The sequence below is a fragment of the Triplophysa rosa genome, linkage group LG13 (assembly GCF_024868665.1).
Source record: "Triplophysa rosa linkage group LG13, Trosa_1v2, whole genome shotgun sequence".
In the NCBI taxonomy this organism is placed as follows: domain Eukaryota; kingdom Metazoa; phylum Chordata; class Actinopteri; order Cypriniformes; family Nemacheilidae; genus Triplophysa; species Triplophysa rosa.
Window position 1 is genome coordinate 8435557 of NC_079902.1, and position 23506 is coordinate 8459062.

At 36.2% G+C, this 23506-nt stretch overlaps 2 protein-coding genes across 2 annotated transcripts; one reads left to right on the forward strand and one right to left on the reverse strand.

Annotated features, from left to right (window-relative positions):
- Positions 1-919: 919 nt before the first annotated feature.
- Positions 920-4494, forward strand: thoc3 (THO complex 3). Its single transcript, XM_057349662.1, has 6 exons — positions 920-1113; positions 1451-1607; positions 2038-2242; positions 2475-2636; positions 3054-3154; positions 3240-4494. Exons 1-6 carry the CDS (start codon positions 934-936, stop codon positions 3401-3403), a joined length of 969 nt encoding a protein of 322 aa, XP_057205645.1. The 5' UTR covers positions 920-933; the 3' UTR covers positions 3404-4494.
- A 2801-nt stretch (positions 4495-7295) lies between these two features.
- On the reverse strand, positions 7296-23206 carry cplx2b (complexin 2b). The gene is made up of 3 exons (XM_057350107.1): positions 23040-23206; positions 17233-17408; positions 7296-13043 (listed from the first exon to the last, which is right to left on the reverse strand). Exons 1-3 carry the CDS (start codon positions 23068-23070, stop codon positions 12846-12848), a joined length of 405 nt encoding a protein of 134 aa, XP_057206090.1. The 5' UTR covers positions 23071-23206; the 3' UTR covers positions 7296-12845.
- Between the last annotated feature and the right edge of the window lie 300 nt (positions 23207-23506).

Here is a 23506-nt window from a genome sequence, read left to right on the forward strand (position 1 = left end):
AAATACACTCAATCACTGTTATTGATTTACATGTGGAAACATTTTTTAAAAATGGCAAAAAATATATTTAAAAAGTAGATTTAAACAAAACATTAATATGTAAATATAATCCTTCTTATTAAATGATATATTATTGTGTTTCAGTAGTGACACAATTTGGGGAGAGGAAGAATTTTCCAAAACTTTCTGAAATTACAATATGAAAATGAACTAAACAATTACGAGAAATGTGTACCTTTGATATTATACAATTTGCATACATTAAAATTTTTTTCAAGATGTTTCCAACTCTGATTTTGCACCAATTCTGTAGAATGGCCCATCAGAGTTCTGCACATGTACTGTTCGATAAACTCACACCTGTATTAATTAACAGAACATCCGACCGTGAGGAGACAGAGATTTTAGATTGATTTTTGCATACAGATAACCCTCCCCTGTTGTATCCTCGTGTTTCTAACATATTTTACTTCTAAAGTGCGGCTCTAGATGTTATTGATCATTAATTTCATTTGTTTATCTGCAGTTGAAAGGTTTTACCCGCGTTGCTATGGCACCGCGCATGATGGTAGCGCGTGCGTCGTGGTTGTGCTACCCAACATTTAAAACATCCAAGTTGTTGGACAAAAGATTTTCCATCAAGTTAACATCTTTAAAACTACTGATATTGATATTTGCTAATAGGATAGGTTTTAAATATAAAATAATGCCATTTGCACTTTTAAAATGCACAACTCTGCCACTGCAAACACTGTCGGTAGTTTTTTTGGACATGGCAATACGCATCATGATGCTTTTTGGTTAACATCAAAAATTTTTTTGTCTGGGACTACATTTTTGTTGTGCTGTCATTTCACTTCTCTACACTAGATGGCGGTAACTAACTTTTTACGCCAATGGACGTGTTAAATACTAGACGAGCAAGCCATAAGCATGGCGTCCTCGTACTATCAAGAGATGCAGGAAAATTTCAAGAATAATAATAAAAGCAGAGAGTTCCCGGCTCACAGCGCTAAAGTGCATTCGGTAGCCTGGAGCTGTGATGGGAGGCGACTGGCATCCGGATCATTTGATAAAACCGCGAGCGTGTTTGTCCTAGAAAAAGATCGACTGGTAAGAGACTTTATTATTGTGTCGATCAGACTTTAATTCTACAATGAAATCATAAATGCTGATTCTTCTTCATCTATATATTGTCATTTTTGGACTACAAAAATTATGCTGAAAAATACAAATCCTAATGGTTTCCATTGCGAATTCCATTCAGTGTTTACCATTTAAACCAACCAGTAGAGAGCCCACCAGATTTTAAAACCAATAAAATTCCCATTATAACCATTAAATCCATTTCTGTGCATAATGGATTTCTTTCCTAAAGCTGTCTACTTGTCATTAGTTCACTAATGGTCAAAAATGCGGACACTTAATGATACATTTATTAATCTATCAGGTAAAAGAAAACAACTACAAAGGTCACGGAGATAGTGTGGATCAGCTGTGCTGGCATCCCACCAGCCCTGATCTGTTTGTCACTGCATCAGGAGACAAGACCATCCGCATCTGGGATGTACGGACCACCAAATGCATGGCCACAGTGAGCACGAAAGGTGTTGCATTTGTATTGTAATATATAAATATAAAATAATAAAGAGATTCTATTAGCGTTTATTTGCAGAAAATGAAAACTGGAGAAACAGTTCAGTTCATTAAAAACAAGTTCATATTCATGTTAAATCAACACAACAGTTATATTTGTACATGTATTTAGGAAAAGTTAAAATATTATTTTTTATGTGATAACCTAAATTTTACCACAGTTTTTTTGTTTTGTCATTCTGTCAGTATTTTACATTTGCGTTTGGATGACTTGATGTCACTCCTGAGGTTTGATTTTGTAGAAATTCACAATGCCACAATACATCTAGAAATGATGATTAAATGAAAATTTGGAATGGTCTCTTAAATTTTCCGAAGGCTGTATGTGCTTGCTATTGATTTTATTTGACCAGTGTGTGCTTTTGCTCCCTTGTCTGTTAGGGGAGAATATAAACATTTGTTGGAGTCCTGATGGTCAAACCATTGCTGTCGGAAACAAGGATGATGTTGTAACTTTTATTGACGCCAAGACACACCGTGCACGTGGTGAGGAGCAGTTTAAGTTCGAGGTCAATGAGATTTCCTGGAATAATGACAATGATATGTTCTTCTTAACAAATGGCAATGGCTGCATCAACATATTGAGGTAAACTTGAGTTTTTAACTGACACTTCATTCACATTTTGTGTTGTGAACAATCTTTTAAACATGTAACTTTGTTTGTCTGTATACAATTATGCATTTGTCAGGCACGTCTATGCATTTGTAAGGCACTTTTATCCAAAGCGTCCTGCCAACTTTACAGTCCGTTTAAGTCCATTCATGAACACTTATGATAATCAAAGAACTCAATGCAATATTAATGATGTCTCTTTCAGTTACCCCGATCTCAAGCTCATTCAGTCAATCAATGCCCATCCGTCCAACTGTATCTGCATTAAGTTTGATCCCACCGGGAAGTATTTTGCCACAGGAAGTGCAGATGCTCTGGTCAGTCTGTGGGATGTGCAAGAGCTGGTGTGTGTTCGCTGCTTCTCAAGGTCAGTTGATGTTAGAAATAATGTTGGTGTTGTATTTGATATTTTTTTATTGAGAGAGAAAAGAAGATGAACACTAAACAAAGAGCAACTAAGATTAAATGAAAAAATATTTTTAAACATATTAAAAATAGCAGTACAACAGTTCATATCAATTGAATGTCAACAATTCACTTCATGCAATTATTTACTCAATTAACTAGAATAGATCTAAAAACAGAATATGTAAAATAATGACAAATAACGTATTGAGTTTTTCACTTTCACTTGATTTTATGTCCATTTCATTGATAAAAGTCTAATCTAACAATCTTGTTAAAATTTGTAAAGTCAAACAAAGAAATCTGCAACTATAATAGTCTATCCTTTAATAATTGTAAAATAATTTTTCATTTATTCATACGGATTTTACTTCCACAGACTAGACTGGCCTGTGCGGACGCTCAGTTTCAGTCATGATGGTAAAATGTTGGCATCAGCCTCCGAGGATCATTTTATTGACATCGCTGAAGTCGAGACGGGTGAGAAAAGATACATGCTGAAATTATCTTTAAAGCTTGTGTTGTGCTTGTGTAAAAAACTGATTTGTGCTCGTTCTTTCTGTAGGTGAGAAGCTGTGGGAGATTCAGTGCGAGTCTCCGACATTCACTGTAGCGTGGCATCCGAAGAGACCACTGCTGGCTTATGCATGCGACGATAAAGAAGGCAAATATGACAGCAACAGAGAGGCAGGGACTGTCAAACTATTTGGCCTTCCTAATGACTCCTGAGGACCAGTGTTATGATGCGGTGTTTTAGTTAGTTTATAGTCTACTTTACCTGTTTAAGTTTATATATGCCTGGTTTGGAGGATAAAAGGATAGTTCGACTTCAACTAGTTTGATTAGATTTCTTAATAAATGTGAATTCAGTGTTGTAAATAATTGAAATATATCAGCAGATGGTAAACTTGTACATGTCAACATTCAAGTGCAGCTCATATGAGATGTTTGTATTAGACATCTTAATACAAATTAAAATGACAAACTCCTGAATTCCTGAACTTCCTGACGTTAAATTGAGTAAGCACGTGTGAATAACCACAGACTGCAGCTACTTTTGTTAACAAAATAGTTTGTTATTTATACCCTAAACATTAGATTTTTTTATATTGGATTAATTTTGGTCCAGTTAAAAGTTTAAAATGAGCATTTTGTTCTTTAGTGATTGTCTATTGCCTTATTTAGATGTGAAAAAATAGTGTTTGGACCTCTTGGATTGCTTGGAGTCTTTTTTCAGAAATGACCAACAGAGGGCAGCAGAAGCTTTTCTCAAATGTGCATGACATTAGTATGAATTAATACAGGCATTCCTGAATATTTTTTAAGAAGAACTAAACTTTTTGTACTGTATTTTATTAAATTGATTTTAAACCACAAGGATAGTTGTTGTTTTATATTAAAGAATGAAAAACAAACAAACAGTAAAATAGAAAACTAACAAATTGGGTATTCACTTATTTGTCAGTTTAATTGATAGAATTAAAGAAAATGGCTTCCAGAAAGGATTCTGGAGTATTACCTTTTTATGTTGGCCTGGGCCAACTAGTAAAAATCCCTCGCACACCAAAAAATAATTTATTGTTCTGTGTAGAAACAGAGTAATGTATCTAGACTGCTGCCATTGCACATGGTTCAGAAGTTAAAACCAGCTGTGGGCTCGACACCAGAGTTCATGTTACAGTTATTGGCACTTTATACCAGCATAACATGATGCCAAGAAAGTGTAATAGATATTCAGTAAAATACATTTAGCCTGTCTGTGACTTTACTGTATGTTGTAAAACGTAATTTAACAGAATTTTTCTGTTATTATTTACAAATTTTCCACATCAAATGTCCAAAAAAACTGTATTTTTTTTACAGATTTGTATGTATTTTTGAAATACAGCCAAATACGTAAAATTTAAGGAAAACTTTAAATTTTTACAAATTTACAAGAAACGGGGAAACCATGTAATTTACAGGAAAAACTGTTATTTTGCTGTTTATTTCTGGCTCCCCAGCTGCCAGAAAATTTTTGTTTTTTTTACAGTGCACATCAAAAATATGCAGTAGTTGCAGTGGAGTGCTGTCAAGCTAAATAAAAATTGTTCCGACTGACCACACAGCCATGGTAAATCTTAACTTGCCTGATCTAATTTAAAACAAACTAATATATTCTTCCTGAATACACATTTTCTTCTCAACTGTATTTTATGCAATGCAGTCTTTTCTGTTTTTTTCAAAGCTAAATATTTACTTAAGTCAGCAGTGTGTTGTGATTTGTCTGAGGTAACAGCGTGGCAAAGGGTCACTGTAGGTGGAGCGAATCTCTGGTGTCCGGACAGCAGGGAATAGTGTTTAAGTAAGATGAGATGGAGCCTCATCTTTAATCTTGCTCAGCTGTGACAGACTTGCACAGCACGAGTGTCCTTCATGCCCACTTTAGGAGCTTCCAGCCTGGCTGGTGGCAGCTGTCCTCACCTTTCTTTGGTGACTCACCACAGCAGGATCCGGCACGCCACTTCCTACACATCACAGAGCTACAGGCATCATTTAAGTGTTTCCTAATTACATTTCATTTAACTGTTCATTTTCACTGTTCATTTTTATTGATATTTCACGTATTAAATAAAAAATACCCGTAATTTTACGATTAAGAAAAAAAGGGAAAACGTAATTTTACAGGGAAAAATATTTTTACGGTTTATTTCTGGCACCCAGCTGCCAGAAAATATTCGTTTTTTTACAGTCTAATGCAGTAAAAAAAGTCAAATTACAGAAAAATTGCAAATTTACAAGAAAAACTGCAAAAACGTAATTTTACAGGAAAATCCCAGCTGCCAGAAAATGTTTGTTTTTTATGAGATTTGTTTTCCAGTGTGCTGAAAAGATATCAGTGGGATTCCACCTAACTGTCATTTTATTATGGTATATCTGATAAAGATGTTTTGTTGAAGGTCAGATAGTTAGGCACCTTGTGACCTAGTGGACGATGAGGTTGTGTAGAGTAATAAATTGGAGGGTCCCACATGGTGGAAGATTGATTGGATCCAACCCCTTCAACTCTCTGCAGTCACAATGAATTTGTTTCTATGCCGTAACAACCCCCCTCTATGCAACTGTTATAGGACATACCTGATTACATTTTTGTGTGCAATAAAATATAAAACTTTAACTGGATTTTTTTTTTGACTACTGTAAACCATGACTCACAAAATAACATTATACATATGCATTTTACATGCAGTTTTTTTAGTAATAGGCTAAATATCTGTGAGGCTGTAATATTTTGTTGCTTTCTGCATACATACGAATATTTTTTTCTTTTGGTTATAAAGTCAGATTTTAGACATTTTTGCATTGAAATTATATCACAGGAAAATGAGAATACACAGAAGTGCTATCGCATTGTAGGCTATACAAAGCAGTGATACTAAAAATATAATTTCTGACTGAAAAGTAAGCTCCCTAGATAGGGATTTCGTTTAAATGAATTTCATCAGAAATTGACGGAGATAACGTCAGTGTGCACAGTGTTGAAAATACAGTTATAAACTAAGATTTAAAATGAATCTTTTTACTCTTAATGTGACAATAGAATCGGTTTAAATTAGTTCTTCATATGTCTTAAAATGACACAAGTTACACAAATGAATAAAGGCAGAAGTGAAATACCTTCTGCTCCTCTCAATTAAGATGACATGACACATTTTCGTATCTCCTCTAATTTCCATTTCAATAGATTGAGCTTCCATGTCCCTTATGAGACTCCCCGCGTCCCTCAGGTCTTAATGGATTAGTTTTTCCACCATCCATATTATTGGCTTTCTACTCTTCCAATTTGTCTTTCAGTCTTTGCTCCAGTAATTTATGGGACTTGATTTGAAACAAAGCATTTTTGACATGCAATTTATTAGCACCTCACAGTAACCTTTGCTGTCCCAACATGCACGCTCTGGAAACATTGTTGTCAGTCTTTTGAATGAATATAATTTGCAATTGTTGGAAAAATATATATTTTTTGCCACCAGAACCATTTGTGTTCAAATGTTTTAAATAAACTGCTTTTCTCCCTTTATTTAGATTCTTTGTAAAAGTGTCTCTTAATTATGTACAGAATTTTTAACTGGTTAGTTTTCATTTTAGATTTGGAGTTAAGAGTTACACATCATGGCATTAAATACTGCATAGCCCTATATCCCAACAAAATAACATTCATAATATAAGATAGACAGCATCCAAGTACTGTATCCTTTTCTTTTTGCAGTAGTCAGGGTTGTAGAGTAATGACCTTGAAAGAGAGCGGAATTGGATAGACCGGTGTATATAAAGTGAGTAAATGGGGTTATTTCATAGGGTGGCCAATAGGTTAAAGAGGGAGAATGTGTGTGACGATTATGGGAGATTGGATAGGAAAAACTGTTTCAGAGTTTGATGTGAAAGAGCACAATAAGATTAGTACACAGGGTCCAATGTGAAAGTCTGACAGCATGACAAGACCCATGAAAACTGTGAGGAACATCCAGGTTATCTTGAAATGGTCTCTTATTATTTGCATTGTCTGTAATATAAAATCTGTTGTTTAACTGATTTAAAAACAAAGACCTAAAACATTTTTATAAAACATTTTTATTTTGTATTTTCCAAAAATGTCAATGTAACAGATTTACAGTGATTTGTTTTGACAGATCATGCAATGAAAAGAAATTCATTCTGTACATTGTATACACTCATACCCTGAATCAAAAACCTTGAATGTTTGAATGCTTATCATCTTTATTCTGATGATATTGTCTCTCAACTTTATCGTAGTCACATATGAAAGACATTCATTTGTGTAACTCTGAAATGCATTGATTTAGTGCACATGATGGATGATCAGTTTGTCTTATTCTGTTTATTTATTAATGGTTTTCCAAACACAAGATTAAAGAGGCAAATCCACGGCAGCGTGTTTGCATAAATTTGCATAAAAAGCTACGCACTACGCACTCATTAGCCACATTTGCGCTTGATATCACGTTTTTTTTTTAAGCTAAGAAGTGTAATTTTGTTAGCAAGTGCAATAACAAATGCACTGAGCATCTATTATTGTGCCTTAAGATGTTACTTAAATTGTACAGCATCAGTGTGATTCTCAAACAAAACCAAGACGATGTTTTTCTTTGTGGTTTTAAGAGACATGCCAAACATTTTATTTCTAACCGGATAAAGCTGAAAGGCTGCACTGCGGTTCATTCTTAAACAAGGATCCTTACAGGTTTACTTTATAACAGAACAGTTCTGTATTCTTTTAGCTCATGTCAAAATCATTGCTTTTGAAGTAATAACATTTGAGTTGTTTTTATAAAGCAAGTCTTAAACACACATCAGAATGACCAAAAAGGAATCTTATACTACATCATATGTAAGTAGTTTACAGATGTGTAAGAAACTTTTTCAAATACTGTTGTAGATGAAATTTGCTGTTACAAATTCGTTCAGGTCCCTGACAACAGAAACGAATAGACCCATGCATTCTGTATTTCATTCCGTACTGCCACAAAATTGCCTTATTAACAACAGCAACCATGAATATTCTCAAAATGAAACAACACTGGATAAGATGTCAACAACTGAAAACCGAAAATGATAGGGCCTCATCACTTTTGTGTTGACATTTATAAAAGAAAGACGATTATGGCCTGCAGTTTGACGGTTCTCTGACAGTATTCAACAATGAGATTTCTTGATGTCAGTGATCATTGTATGAGTTCGCTGTCATGAGTTTGCTGCTTCCTAACCTGCTTGTGCAGTTGGTCTTAAGAAACGATTGTATTTTATTACGTTTGCAGCGATTCATCCATTTTAATATTTTCTCACTTAAAGGTGGGGTAACCGATTTCCCGAGTCTGGCCGAGTACCAAAACAACCTTGTAGCCAATCAGCAGTAAGGTGCACAGTGCACAGGACGGACATTAGCCGAGCCGAGCGCTGACGAAAGCGAAAGATGGGGGTAGGGGTGTGTTTGTTTTGGTGATTTGAACATCAACAACGGCTAAGAAAAATCGGACACCCCGCCTTTAAGGACATACTGTACATGGAATGACTGGTTTTAAGGGCGAAAACAGCGACTATTTCTTAAAATATGATTCTAATAGTATGATATGGTGCTAATTCAAGACGTTGCCCTTAACACAGGCATTTCCTCTGATTGCCGTGAAATGAGTGCATGTTAATCATTGCACTTTAATGTATTGAGAGTGACATAAACATTTTTGTGAAATATAACATTCAAGCAATCTGATATATAGAATGCTGATCATGTGTCAGATACTTACAAATAGCACAAAAACTGATTTACAGCACCTCTTGTAAAAAGCATACAGGATGATGAAGTAACGGCAACTTTATACAAAAGGTTTGGGCACAATTGTTGTTCGAGGTATTAAAAAATGTTCATAACCATTTTCATATTTTCTAAGCTCTGTAAGCATTTTTACGGTGGCCCTTAACCGCAATGTGAATTAAAATCATTGCGGGGATAAAAATAGTGTCTACTTTCTGAGCCTAAGGACTTTCTCTCTCTCCTTGAAACACTTTTTTCGAGCTTTACATTTTTTTTCTCGCAGTAAATTATTTTTTTCCGCTGATCATAACTTTTTTGCTCTTCAAAACTTTGCTGTTCAAAACCTTTTTTGCTTTTCAAAACTTTTTGCTTTTAAAAACTATTTTTTTGCTCTTCAAATCTTTTTTGCGAAAATTTGAAAGAGCGAAAAAAATGAAAATTTTCTTTCTCTCATCACAATTAATTTTTGTTAAATGTTGTCACAATTAAATGTTGCAGTTCAGGGCTTCCATACATTTGTACATATTTTCAAGCAATATTAATACATGTTAATGCTTAAAGCTTTAAAAATGTTTCATTCTAATAACATTTAACATTTAATAACATAACATTTGTTACTTTGTACACTAAACAATTTTTATACCGCTCAAATGTAAAATCTGGTTCTTGAAACAGAATCTCTGACTGGGCATCTATTCATTATTAATTCTGCAGCTCATCCCTGAAATCTAAAAGAACAAAGTCAGTAATAAATCATTTATAAACAGTTGGAGGGAAATCTTTTACTCTACATAATAGCTTCCTGTTCCTTTCAGTAAGAAAGAAAGACAGAGCACTGTATCGCTAGGATAAAGAATTAGGATACTATGTGATTACACTTAAAAGATGAACCAAAAGAAAGACACGCTCCAGATCATTCAAATAACGTCAAATGAACAGATGAAGAAATCATTTTATTTTATAGGACATTAAAAGTCCAAAGCATCCTAAACATGAGAGAATCACCAACACAGTAAGCCCCTTTACCCAGTTATTTATTACCCAATGCAATTAATGTCAGCTGGAATGTATAAAGAGGGAATTCTGTGAATTACTAAATATAGAGCCTACAAAAGTATTTGGACACTTAGAAGACCCTTGCAATGTACGACCATGCTTGGATTATGTAACACAATATAAGCGATCATATAAAAACACAGGAAACAATTCAAAGAAAGGTCAAGTTTAAAATCAATTGTCTAAATGATTGAAGATTGTTGTTGCATTATCATTTCATTTATTATCATTTGCATTTTAAAGTGTGGCTTAAATGTTCTATACTTTTTGGTGGCCTCAGTATTTCATTGTTGGCATAAAGGGATGAACCACTGCATTGGATGTCATTTACGCCAATATGTAATATTGTACTAAACATTTTTGTTTGAGATTGCAAATGATAAACAACTAACATCTCCAGAACTAACATTTCGACCAGCAACCTGAATGACAGGCTTGATAAATTTACCATACCCCCCATAAGACAGATGGAGACGGATTCTGTTGCAGGGACAGACAGGAATACACAAACATCTTACATCCGGACGTTCTGATTTGGTATTTAATGCAAAGTTTATCTGCATGCATACATAAACATTAAAGACCCATACAACCCGTTTCCACTGTCTCCATGACAGCGGGCACAGCCTGCTCTGATTTAAAAGACATCAACAGCTTCAATAACATATTTTACAGCACGGACAAATACAGACACACATATAAATACGCACTTACATTTAGCACACACAGTTGACATTACAACAGTACAGTAGCAATCTTTTTAAAAGATTCTCTCTCTACAGAAATATCCGTGTATAGCTTATACACTTCCTGACATACTATGAAGACAGATTAAATAGATATCAACACATTTGTACAGATATAACAGATGCATAACTACAGGGTGATTTATCTACGTAGTATTTTTTATTTCTTATTGCAGTCTAACAATATGGCTTTGACTAGTGAAAAACACTTCAGGACTACAAAAATGAAAAAGTCAGTCTCATTCTTTCTTAAGAGATATTCATTTAAAAAACACGCTTCGGTACCGCTAAAGTGAAGGTTTACTTTAAAGTTGGACGTTATTCTATTTTTTGAATGATTTTCACAATCTAAAAAGCATTTCGATCGCAGAACATTCAGCCTAATGGATACAGATACGTCTATTCCTGTAGTTGACATATTTTGCTAAAATAGTTTAAAAAGGGTCACATTTAAATGTGATTGGTTGGAAAACATACATATACTAACTTTATTTTTATTCAACGAACCCTTAGTTTATATTTTTCATCATGCAACACAACACCCGGTTGAGTATTTCTTTACAAAATGAGCCTCTTTTAATACCCCTGTATTAATAAACGGTTATGTAAACGTTTAACCTTTCACCCACAAGAAGTGTCAACATGTTTATCAAATGGCAGTGTTTACTCAATGCTTCAAACATGAAAACATAATTAAATTATTCAGATAACAAGGCATTGTTATATTTTTTAAAGTCACTGTTTAAAAATGCACTTCAGACATGCCAGCACTAAGATGACATTTTTGGACCATATACTGTATTTGCATTTTTAATAAACTAGTATGATGTCTGCAGTTTTGCTCTCACCGCAGGAAGAAAACATTCTTGTTGATTGAACGTAAGAAAATATTATACATAATATTCTGTTTATTGGAATTTTAGCACTATGGCATCAATCTCAAAGTATACTGAGGCGTAGAAATGAAATGAATTTAGTCCCTCTTTGGTGTTTTACATTTTGTGTTTCTGCTGTGATTGAATCATGTTTATTTTTTCATACACGATGTCTAAAACGATGATTCAAATTTGGCAGTAATACTTGATAATTGTTCACATTGTGTTTTTTCTTAAATTAAGACTTTTGGAAAATTTGAAACATATACCAACATCCAAAGTCCGTAGTATATCTTGTTTTTAGGTTTGGGCACTTGTCAATTTTAAATTGTATAGCAAATATTACAAAAATAAGAGAGAGCTCTTTATAAGACCAGCTGTATAATTATTTCTCACGTCCAAAATTCGCTTGGATTTGTTTCTGATTGTCACCTGTAATCTAACATCAGATCATCAGTGAAACAGTGTTTGACATCTGAATACATATTGAAGCTTCTGTAGATTCTTGTCATTTCAATACCGTCCTGAAAACTGTATGGGTAATTTGGTCCGGGTTATATAAAGACAAACTGTGCCATTTTTTGCTGTTCTGAGCTTTTCCTGATATCTTCTGCTGGCAAAATGTATGTGAATATTACTTGTGGTCAGGCCAAGTTCTAATTCACACTACAAGGAACTGATAGGAGAAAAGATTGTTTATAAAGAAAATAATCTAAATGAATAATATATCATAAACAAATGAGAACTGCCAGGCTGCGAACCATGTGAGCATTCAGGTGATTAGCATAACAGTGTCTCCCATTGAACAAATGACAACATATCTTGGCTTCATGAACATAACTGATCAGTAAAATCTTTACTGAAAAAATTACAGACATATTTTCCCCGTACAAAAGATCAATATCAGTTTTGAATGTGGGGCTGATCATTAAGAATCTATGAGGCAGAAAATATCAGAGACCCTGGCGATGCACTAGTAAACAAATAGAAAGATCTATAGAAAGTGTAAACAATCTATACCTGAATGGCAGTGAAAAGACCAAACTTTGTCGGGTTATGAATTGTGTTTCTATCCTCAGAGAAGAGTAAATCAAACTCTGTCAAGGCAGTGAAAAGCCTTTCACCTGTTTGGCAAAAAATCCCCCCGGCACCCGAATTCCTGTAGGAATCAGCGTTTGTGTCCGTTACTTCTTAAACATGTCCTGCAGAGGTCCAGGCAGGAATTTGAGAACGGTGTCTAGTATGCTCTCCCCTTCCTCGTCGTCTTCCGCCCCACAGCCTGCTGGGATGGCCTTTTTGGGGCGAGTCAGTGAGCCCTCGCACGCTTGTTCCATAGCTGCTTTCTCCTCGGCTTCTTTCTCCTCTTTTTTCTTTAGTCCATACTACAAGAACACAGGAAATAAGGGATATTCAATTCAGCTTCTTAAAGAGTACATAACATGAGATCATGAAAATGACATTTCATGCAGTGTGTCATGTTGCCGTGTTTGAAAGTAAGCAGTCTGCCAAGTTGTAAATCCGAAGGTGAACGAATAACAAAGTTATTGGCTTGAAAAAAAGGGAGTCGACCAGTGGCGTAGCTAGGCCATTTTTAGGGAAGCTAAAGCCCCCCTAAAGTTTTAGCCTAGCCCCCCTAAAATATTGTGAGTAATTATGTAATCTGTACAAGAATTCGAGATCGCTTTTAGTCCCCTTTAAAACGCTTATTATGAAAACGGCGACAGGCATTCTTCAGTTCACAACAGCACAGAGTGGAGTGAACGTCATAAGCAGAGTAACGTTACTAGGTGTGTGCATTAACATGACATCTGCATCTTTGCCATTCTTTGTTATAAATGCAGCTTAATATGATGTGGGAGCGATACAAGACCCTTTACCAGCCACTGTAAGTTTTGTCTGCATTCACCCCTCGTTAACTAACTTTAGTTGTTTACGTTACCTCCAGCAAAATGAAAGCACTTCACTCGATCATGATGATGTTGTAGCACACAGAAATGTGTCATTCATGATGATGTGCTGTTTTATTTTTCTGCACCTAGTTACAGAGAGCTGACGGTCATGCACAGGAGTGACAGCGCTCGTGCTAATCAGAGTGAATTTGAAACATCAAATCAAGTTATTCCTACTATAAATAATGATCCAGCAGTTGATTGTGACATTGATTATATGGATTTGTGGCTGTTGTTGTCACTTTGAATTATAAATGTTGCAGATTGATCGATTAATGTGATATATAATATCTTGTATGCTTTTCTGCATATTCTTTCTTAAAGGGGTGCTGCAACGGTGTGTCATGCATTCTGACTTCTTTACACTGTTAAACGTGCTGTCTTCTCATGCTTTACATGGTCAACCTGTCAAAAAACGAGTTGGGCGTATTACGTAGCATTTCTGTGCTCGATACACTCCCCCAGCGATCGTACAGGTTTCGTAAAGTTTTTTTCGAACATATAAAACTGTTTCGTAACAATTTTTCTGAGTCCCTTATTGGACAATCCTCCCGGAAAAGCACGCGGCACGCCCTCGCGGCAGCAAGGAGAGCAGGAGAAGGAGCATGCGCAGATGTCACTTTCACTTGTGTGCAGGAGAGAGAGAGAGAGCATACGTTGGCGAAGTTCAGGTGTTTGTTTGTTCACTGCATTTGGGTGATGAATGTTATATAAATGGTGGATATAACGCTGGATTTGGAGATCGTTTGAAAGTGATATATGGAGCCGTCCATGTGGTGCTTAGAGAGTGGCTATATATATATGTATATATACAGTATATATATATATTTTTAAAAAATATATATATTTATATATATCCTCATTGGAGGCTGAGCCCCCCTAATATTCAAAACCTAGAATCGCCCCTGGAGTCTACTCTGGTATTTGCTGTGTTATCTCCACACCTGTATTAATCATTAAGTGATGGTGTAATGACTTCAGTCTGTTTTAGTTAGATATTGATTGGCAATTAGAAACGGACTCCACATTTACAATTTCTTCTAATTTGACTTCATAGTGTTAGCAGCTGTGACAGGACATTAAAGGGACAGTTCAGGGAAAAAACAAAATGACACCATGTTTTCCTCACCATCAAGGCATCCTAAGGGTATATGACTTTCTTCTTTCAGACAAATACAGTCAGAGTTATAGTACCATTTATCTGAGGCTCTTCCAAGCTTTATAATGGGAGTGAATGAGGGATGAGATTTTGAAGCTCCAAAAAGTGCATCCATCGATCAAAAAACTGCTCCACATGGCTCCATGGGGTTAATGAAGGCCTTCTGGAGCGAATCGATGTGTTTGTTTAAGAGAAATATCCATATTTATGACATGCCTGTGTCGTTTGCTGGAACGCCACCGTCTCGTGTACGCATGGCCACCAGATAACAGAAGTTAGACATTAGAGTTTATAAAGTTAAAAATCTCATCCCCCCATTCACTCACGTTTTAAAGCGACAACGAGCAACTTTTTGACCTTAAAATAATGTCTCTAAAATTATTTTAGTGGTAGGTCAACTTTTAACTGAACGAATTTTACTGCCGTTGCTACCTGAGCAGCCTCGTATCGGCTGAAATTGCACTTGTAACTTTGGTGTTCGGGCCGGTACAAGCCCCGCCTATCCCCTGCTTTACGGCATACGTCACGTTTTATTCGTAGCCTGGGAGAAGTTTGCCAACAGCAGAGCTAACAGTAAGACGAAACGAACCAAAACATCACCATGGCAGAGCCAGCCAAAAATCCAAAGAGGGTTTTGTCAGAGGAAGCAAAGAAAAGAAAGCGAGAGAGTGATCGGACACGAGGCCGGTCACGAATCAATATCGGACGGGCTTACACTTGGTGGTGCGAGCAGCAAGAGGCAACGGGTTGCAAAACAGATGCAGACCTAGTGGTCCGGCTCCTGGATTTGTAAGTGTTATTTGTACATTTTTTGTTACTTTCCTGTACTTTTGAACGTATTTTTTATTAGTCTGTGTCATTGGCGCAACACCAGTTCGCACTTTATAAGCGTAAGGTAGCTGAGAGATAATATATGGTCGATAGCTAGCATGTTGTCATGTCTCGTCATGAATGCGTGTAGTGCTTGTAAATAAAGACTAAACAACCACACTAAACATGTTGTGGTAAAAAGTAGCAGATTATTTTGTTCAGACCAGTAAACCACGTGAATGTTGAACAGTTCAGTCGTTGATTAGGCTAATGTTGTCATTATATACAGTATATGTACATGCTATGCGCTGTTTTCATACCGAGTTGACTGTAGTTATTACATATATTACACAAAACACAACGCCTGGTCGCGATTGTGTTTAGTGACTTCCGATATAATAACAAAAGAAAAGTACTATACGTTACAAAACACATTCAAGTCCACGCGTTGTGTTTCGGGTAAATACAAATGTTCCATGTAGCTAGCACGCTCTATGCTAACTTCTAACAATCAGCTGCTACCCCCGAGTCTACTTTGAGGTTGTAGTATAGCCCTGTAGTACAGCCCATAGTGTTGGCACCCGTGTGGTATGCAATGAAGATGAAACGCTGATTTCAAAAACAGTACAGTTACATATACAGTTTATGAATAACATAATATAACATATTTTTTTGGCCAAAGTTACCAGAATAAGTTGGTAACCTTGCTTCGAACACGTAGGGTTGACTACTTACGATACATAAATCTTTGTACTGATATACGAAGACCATATGGTAACACGGACTACTTTACCTGATCGGTGGACATAGTTTGAATGACGTATCTGGGTCCGTCGGCTTAGTAAACAAACTCACGTGTATTGAGCTGCCATTGGGAAATCTTTGCGACAGTTTTTACGACACTGCATACAGACAATTCCGCTTATCAACCACGTGGGGCAACAGTGAGCAAAAGTTGCTCGTTGCCGCTTTAAAGTTTGGAAGAGCGAGAGGATAAATGGTATTCGTTAGGGTTGGGTTTTGAGACCATTTTTTCGATTCGATTCTTATTTATATGGTTTCAATTCGATTCAATTTCGATTCGATTCAATATCGATTAGTTATCAGTATTTCATTTAAAATATTAGTTTGCAGACATGGAATCCATTTTTAAATATATAGGCTGGTAACTGAAACCCCCCACTCAGCTAAATGAATGAAATACACATTCACGTTAATATTATTGTTTTGAATTACTTTATGCTTTTACTTTGAGTAACCAAACATTACTGTAAAAAATAAAACATTGTAACTGTGCAACAGTGAAATCATGAACAACTTGAAATTCATGAACAATTTGAAACATGTTTAAGAAATGAAAGAGCTTTCAAAATTCAACTTGAATAATAGGGCCATCCTCTGGAAGAGAGGCGGAATACAGATAATATTCTCTGAGTCACGTGCATTAAGAATCGATTTGGGAAATATTGTTTCTTTAAACCGAAGGTCGATTAAAATCGAAGAATCGTTATTTTTTTACTCAGCCCTAGTATTCGTCTGAAAGAAGAAGGTCATATACCCCTAGGATGCCACGAGGGTGAGTAGAACATGTGGTAATTTTGATTTCCCCCTGAACTATCCCTTTAAAGTGGGCAGGAAGTGTGTGAAGCTCACCTTATCTCGAATGGCCTGTCGGACCTTTTCTCTCTCTGCCTCCATGCGAGCATGTTTGGCCTTCCTCTCCTCCTCCTGTTGTCTCAGAGCCTCCTGACGCTCCTCTTCTTTTTTCTGGGCATCAGGATCCTTCTCCTCCTCTCCTCCTAACATCTTACCCATGTCTTTAGTGGCTCCTGTATGACACAGAGAAAATAAATGTAATGATTAAAAAATGTCATTGAATTCACCAAAAATATAAAGTGTATATTAAAAATATAACTGAATTAAATACTTATTTTTTCATTAAATCAATTTAAATAATGTGTACATTTTAGAGAAATTAACTGTTGGAATTTTAATTTTAAAAAATCCTAAAAAAAATTAGTTAAATGATTTTAAAAGATTTTATTATGTTAATATTGCGGTTTATTTTTGTGATAATAACTTGCACAGAATATTTTTTTGAGTGTATGTATGTGTATATATGCAAATGTTACCAAACACAACCTTATTGTAAAGGGTTGTATATTTACCAAATTGTATATTTTTCAAAAAAATGGAAGAAGTTAATTCTTGTCTTCTCTGTGTGATATGGTGTTATGTCGATATAATAAAGCCAAAATGCTGAGGCCAAACAGAGCCATGATGCATGTGCCACACCTCTCTTCACCATCTGCTTCGCTGCTTGAACTCAACTCTCTGTTTTTCTGTATTCTATATCCAATATCATATATTTACTTGTTCTAGATTCACACCTACCCACCATCAGGTCTTCGTGAGTATTACGGCAAACACAAAACACAGCTGTGTTTGTAGCTCAGTACAGACTGAAGTAGCTATTAACAGTTCCGAATGGCAGGTTGCCAACACAAAGATTTGGTACAGACAAATTTTGTACTATAGCTTTAAGACATAATTTGCATAATGGCTGTGCCTAAGCAACTGTGAGACCAACACTTATTAATTATTCATCGTGTTCATTTATTATGCATTGAAAATTCAATGTCAAGATCTACACATCAACCTTCACCTGTGTTTAACTGCTTTTGTATCACATACAGGACATTCAGAAAGAGAGGAGAGCTAATGTACTGATTTAAGTTGCCTTTGTGTGTGTGTGTGTGTGTGTGTGTGTGTGTGTGTGTGTGTGTGTACTAGTATATCACATGCAGAAAAAAATCAACATCTTATGATTTTTTGCCTTAGGTTATTTCATATAAACTATACATAAAGTATATTTTTAGGGCTGTCAAACAATTAATTGCGATTAATCGCATCCAGAATAGAAGTTTGTGTTTACATAATATATCTTTGTGTACTGTGCATATAATTTTTTTATTTATAAACACATACACGTATATATATAAAAAAATATAGAATATACAACGGAATAAACGTTTCTATTTCATTTAAATTATTTGCATTATTATTAATTAATAATTAATAATTAAATTATTTTGTTACTAATATATACATGTATATGTATGTTTTTGTGTTTATAAATACAAAATATGCACAGTACACAGATATATATTATGTAAACACAAACTCTTATTCTGGATGCGATTAATTGCGATTAATCGTTTGACAACCCTAATGTTTTGTATTTTATATAAAGAAACATTTTTCATATTTTTCACACAGTAAAAATGGTCACGAAAATAAAACAAAAAATAGAAATTCTATTGTGAGGCCCATAAAACATGGAAACGTGTGTGTGTCTAGGACACCTTGAGCTGACACTTTAGCACTTATATGTGGCTGATGGACATAGCTTGTGAGGTCATTCAAACCCCACAGCAGCACTTTTACTCTCAAGCTCCCTCATTGATAATTAACAACCTGCCGTTTTGGCCCAGTTACTGTAAATCCAAGCCTTTACATTTTTCATATTTAATGGTAGTTAGAAGGTCAATAATCCTGAGGTGTCTTCCAAATGTATCACAACTAATAGAAGAAAAAAACATACTGGGGGCTGTCAAAAAAACTAATGGAACCATGGCCAGTTTTAGTGAACCTCACCACCACCATCTGTTCAATCCTTACCAGAATTCATTCATCAACCAGCTTCACCAGAAAGACCCTGCTGGTTGACCTAAACTTCCCCCCTGTCCTGGACAAATGGATACTTCAATGCTTCTCATTTGGGATTTTTTATGTAGGGGAATCAACTTGAATTTATTATAGAAGTCTGTGCATTAACCTGGGATAGGAGTTTAAACATCTAATGCCTGGTTCAGACCAGACAAATTCAGCCAGATTTCATCATGATACACTTGTTGTAGAGTGTTGTGGTGACTTGATTGTTTTGTCCCATAGAGTATGTCATTGTATACAACAACCAACAGTGCATGTGTGATGCTTCATGACGTCCCGACAGAAAGACCAAAAAAGGTGAAAAAAATTATCCTCCATCTTCAGAGTTCATACAGGAGACGATAATGCTGTTGTTTTCAAAAACTTGCACTACGAGACCCGTTTTCAAAAGTTTGCATTTTCAGTCCTCCAAAACACTGTTGTCGTGTAAACCAACATCCAAAACGCATTAAAGTTTTTAGTTGAAAACAGTCTCTGAGAAAGTCACACACTATTTCCGCCTTCTTGATGACATCATGAACTACGTGATTACTTAAAGGGGATGTGCAACAGTGTTTCATGCATTCAGACTTCTTTACAATGTTAAACAACTTGTCAAAAAACGAGTTGGACGTATGACGTAGTATTTCTGTGCTCGATACACTCCCCCAGCGTCCGTACATATTTCGGAAAGATTTTTTTGAACATGAAAATCCGTTTCGTAACAAGCTTTCTTAGTCCCATATTGGGCAATTCTCCCGGAAAAGCACGCCCACGGCAAGGCAAAAGAAATAGCCCAGCCCACGCACCAACCGACGAGCGATAGGAAGACCCACTTACCATCAAGATAGGCTGCGCTGCACCAAGATTGGCTGCGCTGTGGGCCTGCAGCTGCAGCTCGTTACTCTTGCGATAGTGAGAGAAGTTGAGGTGTGTTTTATTGTTCACGGCATTTTAGTGATGGATGTTATATAAACAATGGATATAACGCTGGATTTGGAGATCATTTGAAACTGATAGATGGTGCGGTCCCAATGCTAAAAGATGCCTGACATGAACCACACATGGTAAGTGAAACTGAGTCATACGTCTGTGTTTTGTTGGCAATGGGTGCGCACGTGCTGTAGTTCCGCCCCCATCCCCCTGCACGCGTCGTATGTCTTTTATAAATGTGATCAAACTAAAGACTCTATGGATATTTTAAGGGTGCGATACTATTCTGTAAGTACTCAAGATAAACATGAGATATGCAGAAACTGTTTGAGTTACGGCCACTTTAAAACACACAAGGAGTCAAAATCACATAATATGATACCGCAACTATCGCAACAGACAAAAAAATGTGCATAAAATATCACACACTGTACCTTTAAGATAAATATTCTTAACATTTTTATGCAGCACATTTTCTCGTGACAATGCCACTGAAGCTCCAGAGAGCTTATAAAATGAAGATGTAGACCACTGAATTCAACCCTGTTGTTATGTTTAAAGCCACACAGTGGATGTTTAATATAACAAAAGAATTGCTTTCCTCTATCAGATCCTCTGAGGCTTTACATCAAAGCACTGAGCAGGAACAGCACTGATGGTTCTGGATGGGAGAGTAAATCCGGACTACGCACAGCAGCTGGAACTGTGTTCCAGTGTCTCTGGAAAACCCCTAATTCCTAATGATATGTGAATAACCAGAGCTTAAAAAATTAGCATATTAATTAAGTTCTTTTAGAACGATAAAGTACTAATAGTTAAATAGGTCGCCTGCATTTCACAATACCAGTATGGCTTTAACACAGTCCATAAAACAAATACCTATACATAATTATCTTACACAAGGAGAATGGTTATGAAGGTTGGTGAGTGCATGTGGTGATACTATCTGTTATTATTTCCTTTAAAATTTCATACACCAGTGAATCTGTAGATATACTTTTTATTACATCTCCCCCTTTATGCCCCCGTTTTCATCTTCCTTTAATAAAATTCACACTAACAGAGCAAACATATATGTTGTTTGTCACAGTCTGCTGACTTACAAGGGCAGTGTGGGGTGACTTCTCTGTTGGAGCTTTACGGAATGCTATATGCTTCTGAATAATTTGCCATGCTCTAAGAAATCTGCCTAGTGTAAATCTTTTTAATAATGGATGATTTTCAAAGGGGAAACCATGCTCCATTAAAATGCTCCAAACAAAGCTTTCACGTTTCGATATTTTAAAGTGCCACACAACTCATTTCTTTCATTTCTTTAGTCATAGACACAATATGACGTCTTTAATATAAATAAAGAATTATGTGATAGCATGCACAATTTAAGGATGTGCTTAAAGACGTCTCATACAGAAGGTCATGATGTGGTCACACGAGATTTGCGGAAAGCAATGGGCTACAGCTGACCCACTCAAAGCAATTGACAAGGAACATACATTTAGTTTTATTGGCCATAGTCGCTCTGCTGATAAAACCGAATCATGAAATTGATTTAAAGGGCTTGATGACCTTGAGACAATGTATGTTCATGAGACCGAACAAATCCATGACCTATACACACACCGTGAAGCTCTTACCAAATCAATAAGCGCTTTGTTTTGTTATTGATAAAAATTGAATTGAATAAAAAAGCCGTTGTTTTACCTCAGGGAGATCTGAGTCAATGAAAAATCGCATTCGGAAACAACCACTTTATGCATCAGTTAGCTGCCACATGTCACACGCAAAACTCATTTACTAACCACATAAATGCAAACATACGTCCTGACAACAACTGACATGTAGAATGGAGACATGTCTCATTCACTCACATGTGGCTTATGTAAGGGATAATGTACAGGCAGCCAGTTGTTATCGCAGAAATAAGCCCCGACAGTGTGAACAGGACCCGTCGCGAAGCTGAGGGTCTTGTATTACACTGAAGGGGCTTATTTCGCCATAACAGCCGGTGTTCTGTCAATTTATGCTACCCATAGAATTTTGCTACCCTTGTGTTGTGATTGGGTTGGGGGAGGATTAATTTAGGTGTAAGGGTTGGGTTGGGGGAGGGGTTAGTCCTGTTTTGTATGGAGGTAGCAACATTTGACAGGGTAGCATAAATTGGCAGAACACCGCCCAGCTAACCATATCACGTGATTGTTACATAACTGAAAGGTAATCTGACGACCAAACTTTCGTTGTGGCAACGTAACCGGTTATGTTGTGACAACTGGAAAAGTGAAATTCCTGGATTCGTTGCCACAACATAACTTTGTGATGTCAGTAGGTAACTGCAATGTTGTGACAATGTACCAATCAGGACAGGGTCACAACGTCACGGTTACTTATTGACAACGTCACGAAGTTACATTGTGGCAACGAATCCAGGAATTTCACTTTTCCAGTTGTCACACCGTTACTAGATTACATTGTCACAACGAAAGTGTGGTCGTCAGATTACGTTTCAGTTACGTAACAATCACGTCATATGCTTAGCTGGGCGGTGTTCTGCCAATTTATGCTACCCTGTCAAATTTTGCTTGTCAAAAAAGCTGTCAAAATGATTTACTGCATCTGAGTTACCGTGTGTTATTAGTTTTGAGCGTTTGTTATTGGGAATAACGAACCTGCAAATGTTGCTAGTTGCTACTGGCCAATCAGAATCAAGCATTTCAATGAGCCGTGTAATAAATACATTTGTGGAATAACGCACAACACAGTGCGTCATGAGAAAACCGGCTATCAACACTGTGACTGTGGTGACAGTATGACACACTTACCGCCCAGCGCTTGCTTCATCACAAAATCCATGATGCACTCAGATATCTGGACCTCTTAAAGCTAAAGGGAATGTTGCATTTAGTCGAGCTGTGGTCCTGATTATGTTGATCCTCCAAAGTGTGTATAACGTCCTGATGATTCCTCCAAACCTATTGGGAGTGTAAAGATATCTGTGTCAGATAATAGAGATCATTAGAGAATCAATACAATTGAACTGGAGATCCAAAATGTTCTCAAGCAATCTTCAAACAGGTTAGATTACTGGTAAGTGAATGAAATAGGTAATATCTTTATATAAAAAAATTGTATGTTCCTTTTGTAGACAAAACATACACAGCAGACACTTAAAATGACTTCACAAAACTCAGAAAAGTCAAACTAACTATTGCTTATAGGAACACGTCGAACATCTCCTGCTACAACATAACATTTAAAGGGGTGATTTAACGCTGTTTCATGCATTCTG